The sequence below is a fragment of the Xenopus laevis genome, chromosome 6L (assembly GCF_017654675.1).
Source record: "Xenopus laevis strain J_2021 chromosome 6L, Xenopus_laevis_v10.1, whole genome shotgun sequence".
In the NCBI taxonomy this organism is placed as follows: Eukaryota; Metazoa; Chordata; class Amphibia; order Anura; family Pipidae; genus Xenopus; species Xenopus laevis.
This window is the reverse complement of record NC_054381.1, coordinates 4,181,117-4,193,318: the sequence shown is the minus strand read 5'-3', so window position 1 is coordinate 4,193,318 and position 12,202 is coordinate 4,181,117. Positions and strand designations below refer to the sequence as shown.

General features: G+C 39.1%; 1 protein-coding gene across 2 annotated transcripts in view; it reads left to right on the top strand.

Annotated features, from left to right (window-relative positions):
- The window catches only part of LOC108719565 (histone-lysine N-methyltransferase SETD1B-like), a 59,134-nt gene extending 51,639 nt beyond the window's left edge, over window positions 1-7,495 (top strand). The window contains exons 2-6 of one of the 2 annotated variants that reach the window (XM_041566972.1): window positions 2,761-2,823; window positions 4,846-4,959; window positions 5,598-5,662; window positions 5,739-6,208; window positions 7,188-7,495. In XM_041566972.1, the coding sequence (XP_041422906.1) occupies window positions 2,761-2,823; window positions 4,846-4,959; window positions 5,598-5,662; window positions 5,739-6,208; window positions 7,188-7,377 (902 nt within the window). In that variant the 3' untranslated portion in view covers window positions 7,378-7,495. The remainder of the gene's footprint in view (window positions 1-2,760; window positions 2,824-4,845; window positions 4,960-5,597; window positions 5,663-5,738; window positions 6,209-7,187) is intronic. The other variant, XM_041566971.1, reaches the window with a different exon arrangement.
- The last annotated feature ends 4,707 nt before the right edge of the window (window positions 7,496-12,202 follow it).

Sequence of the window (12,202 nt, the reverse complement as noted above, 5' to 3'; positions counted from 1 at the left end):
ATACATATGTCATGTGAAAGTTTAGTTGCTCCAAGAACCATCACTTTACTACAAAATATATCATGTGACTCCAAGTGTAAATCCAAGTGCCACTGTGATTCCTTCAGTTCCATTGAGCAGAAGAAACAGTAGCTTATCTGAAAGCAGTTCCATTATGAAGTGCTGGCTCTTTCTGGAAGCTCATGATCAGGCACAATGCACTGAGACGTCTCCTACACCCCAATATTACAACTAAAAAATACATTTGTTGGTTCAGGAATAACATTTTAAATCACAAAAGAATTCTGTCATCATGTTTATATACCTCCTGGGTGAAAATGGAGGTTGGAGAAGTCAGGCAGGGAAGAATGGCAGCTAAACTCCAATATAGAAGCCAAAGACAAAACAAAAGAGAAATCACTTTATATTCAATGGTTTTTAATAAAGAACCAAGAGAGAAACATGGAAACCTGTGGCAAAGAACGTTGCGTGTTTAGCAACTCTCCTGCCGTATTCCTTTCCCTCAGCCCATTAGGAATATCAGGAACCACTTGCATTTGGGGGATCTCTTGCCCATTTGCCCCAGTAGTCATTGTGTGAATCCCAGTATAATATCTGTGCATCTCTGCCTGTACCCAGAAGCCCCTGTTATCTGTAATTGCACAGAATGACTCCTTCCTCTCAGCTCCTCCTCCTCCTCATGGTTTCACTACAAAATGTTAATCTTTTATAGACAATAAATCCAAGTGGGGTCCCTGGTCGCAGTTTCAGTGCATCTGCTTCACCCCTTTATAAAGTCATTTTTAAAAGCAATTAAAATGAGTCACACAATTAATTCCCAAACACTAAAGCTGATTCCAGAACAATCGGGGGCCCCCAATAAAAAAAGACCAAGGAACACTGGGGTAGAGTTGTTATGTTATATCCTCCAACCTCCCAACCCATAAGGCTAAGAGTAAAAGGGCAACTATTATAAATGGGAATAATCTAATCTTAAAATATAATAAAATAAGAATATAAAGTTCCAGGTCCATCTTGGCCACCTGTCTCCATACATGCAAAATTCTTCCCGTATTCAGTACCGGTAAAATATTTCTCTCTGGTATGAATGTTTTTGAAGGCTTGACTTTAGAGTAAAAGTTTTCCCACATTCTGTACAGGTAAAAGGTTTGTCCCCTGTGTCCGTTCTCTTCTGTAATCCACACGGGTCACTATTCATAGTGGAGGTTTCTCCGGCTTTACTGCAGATAAAACCTGATCCATCAGAGCTTGTTAAGCAATCGCCAGATCTTGTGCCGGACTCCCAGTCAGTCTCTGGTTTGGGCAGTTCAGAACTGTGCTCAGCCTTCATGTTCCCACCTAATAACAACAAACAGGAGAGAGCTGAAGGGGAATATAGATCATCTATAAGGAACTGTTACTGTATTATAAATTATTATACAGTTTTATCATCTATTCAGTGATAAATCTAATATGTAGCCTGTTTTAAATCTGGGCTCTAAAGGACTGTAAAACTCTCAAATTACTTAATTGCAACTATTGGCTGGTGTAACACAAAGTTTTGGGGGACAATTTCATTAAAGGAGTTGACAATTCAACTTTGTAAAGCACTTTCCTTCTATTTGAATATTGTCAGAGAGTGAAATGCAACAGCAAATAGCCGTTCTCAACACAATGTGCCTTCTTAATATCCAAGAAAGAAAGAGTTTGGATGTTGTGTAATATTGGCTGTATAGGTTATTATTCCTGTAAATTCCACAAAAATGGGGACATATTGTCAAGAACAAGTATTGCACATAAAATAAATTCCCTTTAAATAGTGACCCATGACCTGCATGGACACAAAGATGCCAATATAATCCCGATTTACAGGGAACGTAACCACTACAAGCAGCTGTGTCTGTAAAGTTGGGGAAGGATACAACTACTAAACAACTACTGGGCCAGTAGCACCGGTATGGACTAGTCACATACAGATCCTCAACTGTCCCACAATAAGGTGAGAAGGACAGAAGTGATATGTCCCGCCCCTCGCCAACTAGGGTTGCCACCTCACCCCTCCCCGACCCCTCTCGATCCCTGCCCAGAAGGGTTGACACCTTTTCTGGAAAAAAATACCGGCCTTCCTATATATTTATCTTTATTCCCTATTAATAACATTGGGATCACTGACCTTCCTGTATATTTATCTTTATTCCCTATTAATAACATTAGGATCATTGACATTCCTATATATTTATCTTTATTCCCTATTAATAACATTGGGATCACTGACCTTCCTATATATTTATCTTTATTCCCTATTAATAACATTGGGATCACTGACCTTCCTGTATATTTATCTTTATTCCCTATTAATAACATTGGGATCACTGGCCTTCCTATATATTTATCTTTATTCCCTATTAATAACATTGGGATCACTGACCTTCCTATATATTTATCTTTATTCCCTATTAATAACATTGGGATCACTGACCTTCCTATATATTTATCTTTATTCCCTATTAATAACATTGGAATGAACCATAATTGTTACCGGCCAGGCTAGTAAAATAGTGGCCAGATGACGACCCTACTTGCAAAACAGTAAAGTGATTGTGGACATGACTAAGCAATATGTTTGGTACATTGGGGGCCTCCCTGTTACACTCAGTTACACTCAGTAAGTGGAGGCAGAACACCGTTATTGTTTTTCCTCATCCATAACTGGTCAATGTAACATCAGCTTAAATATCTGCTGTTTAATTCAGGGACTGTATATCTTATAACTCTTGACAGGTTTCCCAGACACTGAAGCACAAATAAAGATGGAGAATGAGGATCCACAATATACTGATGGGGGTAAGTAGCCAAGGATTCTTCCTATAACACTGGCCTGGAGTATAGAGACTCCCCCTTTTGTAATATCTGATAAAATGATTATGCAGAATACCAAGAGGTATGTCCTATGCCCCTGCCTTGTGTTTATTTCCCCAGGGACAATAACATGTGCATGGAACACGGCATTATTGGTCTTTATTTATAATATTGCAGCCAGTAAACATTCCCAGCCTTAAACTAATGCTACAGAATGGGCCACTGCTACTGAATAGTGTGTCCTCCAGGGTCGGACTGGCCCGGCAGGACACCAGGAAAAAACCCGGTGGGCCCTGGCCCTCATGGGCCGCCGCAGAGCCAGACCCCCTCTCTGGATCTCCTGGGCTTAAAATAAAAAAAACAATTTGCAAAGCCGAGCAGCTCCATGCACTGAAGTACGCTGCTTGGCTCCATGCGCACATGCGCGCCGTTGAGTATGGAGGCTGGAGGGGGGCCCTGGACAGCAGTCCCAGTGGGCCACTTGGGGCCCCCAGTCGGACCCTGGTGTCCTCTCTATGCCCAACCCTGGGTTTTATATAGGTAAATGAAACTGCTAGAAGCTGATCAAGGGATTTCAATTGTATATAAGCTTAGCGCTTTCTCAATGGGTCCAGGTGCTCATGCCCCAGACCTTCAGCATAGGGAGAGTAGGTCACTCAAAAGTCATCATGATGGACAACCAAGGAGTAGAATTCAGGAGCCCAAAAAGTTCAAATAGTAAAAAAGTTTTTATTTGACATTGTTTAAAAAGCAGAAAACCTTACGCGTTTCGTGTCACCAAGGGACACTTAATCATTGGCTAAGTTCATACAAACACACCAAAAGTATTTAAAGGAAAATTAACCAAATAGAGGAAGGAGGGGCGGAGTTTATACAATCAACCAATAACAATCTATACAAATTCACCTCCAGTGGCTCTATGTTAGAGATATATCTTAATTAGACACAGTGTATACAAAAGTGCACTATGTTATGTATTATGCACTTTTGTATGTATACACAGTGTCTCTAACATAGAGCTAATAGCGGTGAATTTGTATAGATTGTTATTGGCTGATTGTACAAACTCCACCCATCCTACCTCTAATTGGTTAATGTTCCTTCCTGGGTTTTTCATCCCTGACATCCCTCCCATAGACTCCATTATAATGAAATAATCCAAATGTTTAATAATGATTTCCTTTTTCTGTGTAATAATAAAACAGTCGCTTGTACTTGATCCCAACTAAGATATAATTAATCCTTATTGGAAGCAAAACCAACCTATTGGGTTTATTTAATGCTTATATAATTTTCTAGTAGACTTAAAGATCCAAATTACGGAAAGATCCATTATCTGGAAAACCATAGGTCCCGAGCATTCTGGATAACAGGTCCCATACCTGTACTTTATTTTAATATTAACTTTTAAAGAAATGTTTGTAAAAACATAGAGCAGTTACTGAGTGGTTAGTGGGGAAGTGTTAAGATTGGAGCTTAGTGTAATTAAAGAGGAGAGTATGAGTGGAGGAGGGTAAATATGGCAGAGAAAGAAGAGTGGGGCAGAAAGAGATATAAATACAGACAGGAGAGTCTATAAGGCTTATCCAGAGAGAGATACATGTGCAAAAGTAAAGACACCTCCAATGCAGGAGGTCTGTGAGTTTTATTGAGGGTGGAGGAACTTAAAGGGATGATGAGGACAAGGATAAGTGTATATATATATATATATATATATATATATATATACATACATACATATATATACAGAGTGGTATATACTGCATGTAAATAAGAGTAATAAGATGGGAATGTGGGGCAGGAGAGTAAAACAATAGCAAAGTGATTAGTCAGATGTCCTGCCTATGGTTTGGATTCTAGGGTTGTTAATATAAACTCACCACTAAACCATCAATAAGGAATTAGGTGAAGGATATTCACATTTATCTCATCATGTTATTGCCAATATATCCCATGTCACTACTTCATTCTGAGGTTTAAGTTACACAACTGTCCCTTATTACACAGATCTCATGGTGACTGAGTCAGAAATTACACAGGTTGTTATAAAGGAGGAAGAACTGGACCCTAGTTATTACCAGAACCCAATTGATACTTCAGCATTTTCACTCCATGATGATGGTAAGTAGCCAGGGATCCTATCAGGGAGTTTGGGGGTCTCACTGCTTGTGTCTGTGGGTCAGTAACACTGGAGTTTAGGGGTCTCACTGCTTGTGTCTGTGGCTCAGTAACACTGGAGTTTAGGGGTCTCACTGCTTGTGTCTGTGGGTCAGTAACACTGGAGTATAGGGGTCTCACTGGCTTATGTCGTGGGTCAGTATCACTGGAGTTTAGGGGTCTCACTGCTTGTGTCTGTGGGTCAAGTAACACTGGAGTTTAGGGGTCTCACTGCTTGTGTCTGTGGCTCAGTAACACTGGAGTTTAGGGGTCTCACTGCTTGTGTCTGTGGGTCAGTAACACTGGAGTTTAGGGGTCTCACTGCTTGTGTCTGTGGGTCAGTAACACTGGAGTTTAGGGGTCTCACTGCTTGTGTCTGTGGGTCAGTAACACTGGAGTTTAGGGGTCTCACTGCTTGTGTCTGTGGGTCAGTAACACTGGAGTTTAGGGGTCTCACTGCTTGTGTCTGTGGGTCAGTAACACTGGAGTTTAGGGGTCTCACTGCTTGTGTCTGAGGGTCAGTAACACTGGAGTTTAGGGGTCTCACTGCTTGTGTCAATGGATATAATGTGCTGAAATCCTTGTTCTTTTCCCCCCACAAGGAAATATATCGGTGGGGGCAGCAAGTGACATTGATGGGAGACCTTCATCTGACTCTGATGATAAGGTATTAAAGGTTAATATTCTTCAATGTGTTTGAACTAATGATTGTAAGATCTGATATGTCATTATTTAACTCACAGCTGATGGATTTACTTGAGCGCCTAAGGAAAAGGCCAGCGGTCGCTGCTGCTTCTGATTGCTTCCCCTTTAATCCTGTAAGACAAACAATGAGCGGGACGGAGAGCCCAGCTAGTCAGTTCAGTGATGATGATGAGGAGGAGATGGAGGAAGGGGAGGATGAGGAGGAGGAAGAGGATGAGGAAGAGAATACAGACAGCAGTATAGATGGTGACGCAGAAGAAGCGAGTGAAAGGAGTGAGAATGTGGATTGGTGCAAGTGTGGAAACTGTGTTCCCATCGACACCCAGACGGAGAACTTGTGTTGCGCGTCGGTGGAGAAGATCCGAGATCTCATTCCCTGTGGGACTCGCTGCATTACCGCCCACTCCACATTCCTCCGACAGGTTGTGGACTATGATAGGATAGACACAGGATTCAAGATCATCAACCACAAGATGAAGAGGCTCCCCAAGCACAGAGCTTATATGAGGTGCTTTTATATGTATAGATTCACAATGTATTAGATTGAAAGCTGTTTGTGTCGGGGCTAATAGGAGCTCCTCCCCCGGGTACATACAGAAACCACAGAAATTAAAAAAAGGAGACCAACTGCAAATTGTCTCAGTTGTCCATATCATACAAAATAGGAATTTAATTGTGAACTGCCTCTTTAAAGGGAACATATAGCCTTTTTTTTATATCCCCATCAATCCTGTACTCAGTAATGCTGAAAAGGATTGTTATATTTAAAAAAAAATATTTCTTTATTGGGGCTCCCTTAGCTCCTCCCTCATCCAAGTCTGTGTATGGTGGGAGTGTCAAGTGAACCAGGTGGGTGGTGCTAGTGAGGATTTGGCTGAAACTTTCACTAATAGAACAAGGTGACTTTTTAAAGGTACAGTCCAGTGGTGTAACTGTAGAGGAAGCAGACCCTGCGGCTGCAGGGAGTATAGGGGCCCGTGAAGCCCTAATTAACAAACCATTTTATTGATAAAAAAGGACAACCTCAGGTCATGTTGGGGGCCCTAAAACTAATTTGCTTTGTAGCCCAGTAACATCTAGTTATGCCGCTGGTACAGTCCTTTCTGCGCCGCCCTTAAAGGACCAGTAACATAAAAACAATTTTAAAAAAAAATAGTTTCTACATACGAAAAAAAAACACCCAAAACACATTTAAATTCGCAAAGACTTTATTAAGAAATAACTTACCGATTCTCCGCATGCGCTCCTCTTCAGAAACGGCGACAGGGCGACGATCCGTCGTGCGCCGCTCAATTTCTCCTCCCTGGCTATCTCCTATAGAAGGCAGGGAGGAGAAATCGAGCGCCGCACAATGGATCGTTGCCCTGACGCCGTTTCTGCGGAGGAGAGCAAGCGGAGAATCGGTAAGTTATTTCTTTTTTTTTTTTAGAAAAAATGATGTTAGTGGTCTTTTAATTGGTTTGTCATTTTTCGTTCTCTCTCTCCAGATGTTTGCGGAAAACCGCTTTTCGTTCGTTTCTGGTGTGGATGTATGGATACCTGGGAACGGAAGAAAACAAACCTATACCGGCTTGTGCCATCAGGAGAATCCGAAAGACCTTTCCCGACCCCAACCGTAAATACACAGGATTCCCGGGGGCTCAGGACTACCTTGCTGAAAAGATGGCTCTGGATTAGTGGTCAGTGGTTTTCCCTGTTACACACGTTCTATAATGTCACGGATTCATTGAACTGTTGGTTTTAATTACATATAAGATTTACTTCTGTTTTGTCCAATAAATGCTCTGTTCTATCATTTGTGGGTGTGTATTTATACTTCTTTCTCATCCATTCTTAAAGGATAAGCCCTGCCCCTTTCACGTTTCCAGGGGGTGGAGCCTAGTGTTTTATGAAAGAAGCTGCTCTATGACCCAGGGAAAGCAACTGAATAGTGCTCCACCCCCTTCTTCACACTATAGAATGGTAAATCAAAACATTAATCTGTTCCTGTCCAATAGAAAGAGAGCAGCCCAGGATCAGGAAGTTTACCGAATCAGATCATAATACCTGGGAAAGTCACTGGGGAGGTTGAATGTGTTTTCCCCATGGGTAAGAGAGTGGCCGTGAGCAAGAAGTACAAAGCTTAGGGAAGTTCTGGGGAAAGATTGGGGTCACTTATGCAAGCGGAGGTTCCTTCCAAACCAAGAGCCGCCTACAATAAGCAAGTACAGGTATGGGACCTGTTATCCAGAATGCTTGAGACCTTAGGTTTTCGAAAACACAAACCACCGCAAACATTGCGAAACGCGTCGGTGTTCTTATCCATTGATCTTTGGCTTCTTTTAATTTTAATTCAAAAACCTTGGCTAAAAAAAAATAATTTTTTGAGGGGTGGTGGAAATAATCTTTGCTCGGTTCAGCTCTTCTCCTTCTCTGTATACTAAACTCCCGGGAGACCGTGGAATTGTGGTTTTATAGGTTATATTAGCTTCTCAAACCAGCTTAGGGCCCAGCTTAAAACTGAGACCACCGGTTACTCTGCCTTCTCCATCTTTGTGGTGTCCCAGGGATAGAAACAATTTAGGCAGCAGTTTTGGGACAACTCTACCTCCTCTTATTTCATTTTCCTCCTTTTTTCATGAATTTGAGCATTGATTTCAGTTTTTATCCTATCAAATGGCAGTCTATTTAATTTAATCAATTGAACCTTACTATTCACGTAAGAGCATTAACTAATACAGCACTTTTTAGCACTTTATATTTATTGAATTAAATCTCTCAATCTAGTTTTTACTCTATACAATCAATTTATTTAATAATATAGTAACTATCAATTAAGAATTTAGTCATCATTCGGGGGTAGCACTTAATCAATTTGGCACAATACAATTGATTCATTTGGTAGGGTATAAATCTGTGTGAAGGGGTCTCGTCTGAATTCTATGGTCTATTTCAATATAGATCCTTTTGGGTTTTTTAATGGGTTTTTTAATATTTAATTAACTTATTGCACTGCACTTTATAACTTATTGCACAGCACTTTATAACTCATTATGAAGTGATATACTCAACTCTATGTACTAATTAGTGGTGTTTTGTCTAAGTGCTTATAACTTAACTGGGATTTAATTAGTGTGTAAAAAATAGATTGTGACTGCTTTAGTTTAACTGATCAAGTGGAGGTTCTTTTCTATCCCTTCTGATATCGTGTTTCAAGTTAAAGGGATACTGTTTCCCAGCTTCCCCTAGTCATGTGACTTGTGCTCTGATAAACTACAATCACTCTTTACTGCTGTATTGCAATTGGAATATCACCCCTTTCCCCCCCAGCAGCCTAACAGAACAATGAGAAGGTAAGAACAACACTCAATAGTAAATCCAGGTCCCACTGAGACACATTCCGTTATATTAAGTAGGAGAAATAACTGCCTGCCAGAAAGTAAATCCATCCTAAAGTGCAGGCACAAGTGACATGACTGGGACAGCTGGGAAACTGACAAAATGTCTAGCCCCATGTCAGATTTCAAAATTAAATATAAAAAAATCTCATGGAGCAGCACTATTAACTGATGTGTTTTGGAAAAAACATGTTTTTCCATGACAATATCCCTTTAAGGGGTTTCTGTAATTTAGCTCTTCATACCTTAAGTCTACTAGGCAAATAATTGGAGAGGCTTCAAATGGGGTTTTTCACCTTCCTCTGGATCAAGTGGCAATTAGGCAGGTCAAAAAAAGTGCTAAAGGTTGAACTTGATGGACGTGTGTCTTTTTTCAGCCCTAACTTACTTTGTTAGTGGTGGGAGTTTGGATTGATATGATCAGGAAGATCAATCTAGCATCCCTGCACCTCCCTCCTCCTCCAGACAGCTCCCCCCACCCCCATGCACATCTATGTGAATACCTTTTTCTTTCTTTTGTTGTTCTCTTCAATGGCCCCAGGGGGTGCAATCATTACACAACTACGTATGTAGGGAGGTGTATAGGGATCCATTGCATGAGTGCATGCTGCAACTTACTCCTCACACTCTATAGCAGGAAAAGGGGGAGACTAAAGTTTGATATAAATATAGGGGAGCACACATAGGCATAATCAAAGTCCTGACATCAATGTAAATGTAGGGCTCTATCATCCGGCAATGATCAGTTTCCCACAGAATTATTATAATTGCACATTAGGTGGAACTTCTGCTTCCAGTGAAATCACTGGCTCTACTGTATCTATTGTTATATTAAGGGGAAAATATGTAATTTATATATTTATAATTTGACTTCCATGGTGGCCAAAACTACAACCGTGTATCTGTGCACATAATTTCAAGTGAACTAATTAGAAACTCTTTCTAATGGTAAAGTTGGGGCCACACATTCAGATTTGATCAGGGGCTTTTTTTGGTCAGTCACATAATGGGTCTCTATGGCAGAGCTATGATAGAGCTGGTGTCTCTGCAATTCCTTAGTTAGCTCTCACCTGTTGTAAAGGAATGGCTGGATTTTATGCGGCTAGATCCTCCCCCAAAACCAACATTAATGAATTTCCCTCAACAAACAGGACGAGTTAATATTACATGACGTTGGCTCTGCATTTATCCTGCCATGTGTTCTGGGCGACAATTATACATTAACCACTTTCTGTTTCCGTTATATGTTCTAGAATATGCCGCTATATTTATTCCCGCCAACCTGTACTGGGGTATATGAAACTGGCCACTGCTTCTGTCATCTGTTCTGGTGCATTATACATGTAATTATGGAGAAATCTGTGAAGTATTTTTATTAGCCTCCCCAAAGATCTTGCAATTGGTCACCAAAAGCCTGATCATATTGCAGCAATACAGCACCAATATTTAGAATGGGATTTACCACATATGTTTGTTTTGGGGGAAGCACATGGAGAGCTGCTTCCTGGTTTGGTTGTAGAATGATGTCCCTATTTTTGTTATAACGAGATACTTATCAGTTAAAGTTTCTAAATTGTTCATATGTAAAATGCAACATCCAATAATACTATAAAGAAGATCAAAATACCACAATATATATTATTATAAAAAATAGATTACAATATAAAACAATTATAATATGTTTTATTCATCCATAACTGCTCCATTCCCTGCATGAGAGGTGGCAAAGACTCAGTGCAAAAAAGCCAAACTGCCCAGTTTATAAAACAAAACGGAATCTCTTAAGTTTTTGCACTGTCATATATCTTCACAATTGAATTGTTTGCAATATTCGAAACGGAAGTTCTGAAATAAACAAATATAAATAATTAAGAACTATTTTCTGGTGTTAAAGCCTGACACAACATTCAATGAAGTTTAATGAAGCTAAAATACTATTACAGAAATACAGCAGCTTTGATCTTCTGAGTTAAAAGTGATATATTTTCTGTATACATTTTGATCCTTCTAGACTATAATCATGTAAATAGCTATTAAACCCACCCCTGGTCATTCAAGATAATCCAGTGTTAATAGGTGAGTTCATATTGTAAATGCTAACATGTATATAAGCTCTATTTTCTTGCAATTATATGAAACCCAAGGAAGGCAATTTATGAACAGTTCAGCAACTTCACCCGCTCATGTGTTTCACTCTTATCATCATCAACCGTTTTTTTTTTTTGTACTCTACTGGTTTAGTTAATCAATTCTTTGTCTTTCTAATCATCATCATCATTTTCTTGCTTCATCATAATATCTGTTTCTTCTGCCTGTTTCAAACACTTCATCATTCATCATCTGTTTTCTTCTGCTGTTTTCATAATCATCATTTCCATCTCCATAATCCTCATCATATCTTTTTCATCATCATCATCATCTTTTTCTTCTTCATCATCATATCTTTTTTTGCTTCAGCATAATTCATCTTTTTCTGCTTCATCATAATCATCTTTTTTTTCTTTTTCTCATCTTTTTCTTCTTCATCATAATCAATCTTTTTTCTTATAATCATAATTCATTCATCATCTCATCATATCTTTTTTCTTCTATCATTCTTTTTTTGCTTTTTCATAATTCATCTTTTCATCATCATCTTTTCTTCATTCTTCATCATCATATCCTTCATCATTCATCTTTTTTCTCATTCATAAATCATCATTTTCTTCTTTTTCTGTCTTGAACTATCCTTGATTCAGGATCAGAAGTCTGAATAAAAGAATATAAAATGTTTAAATTTTTCTTCCTGAACAATCAACTAAGTTAATGAAGCTAAAAATAAAAACTAACAGAAATTACGCAGCTTGATATTCTGGTAAATTGATATATTTCTCGTTACATTTTGAATCTTCTAGACTATAATCATGTATTTTATTTTTACACCCAAGTCCTAAAATAAAAGAAATACAAAAAATATTAAAACATATTTTTGGTGTTAAACCCTACACAATAGTACATATTCCTGTTACATGTTGATCTTCTAACTTCTAATCATGTATTAATATCACTGAGCACTGGCCATCCAAAATCCAGTGTTAATAGGTGAGTCATATTGTAAATCTAATGTATATAAAGCTCTATTTTCT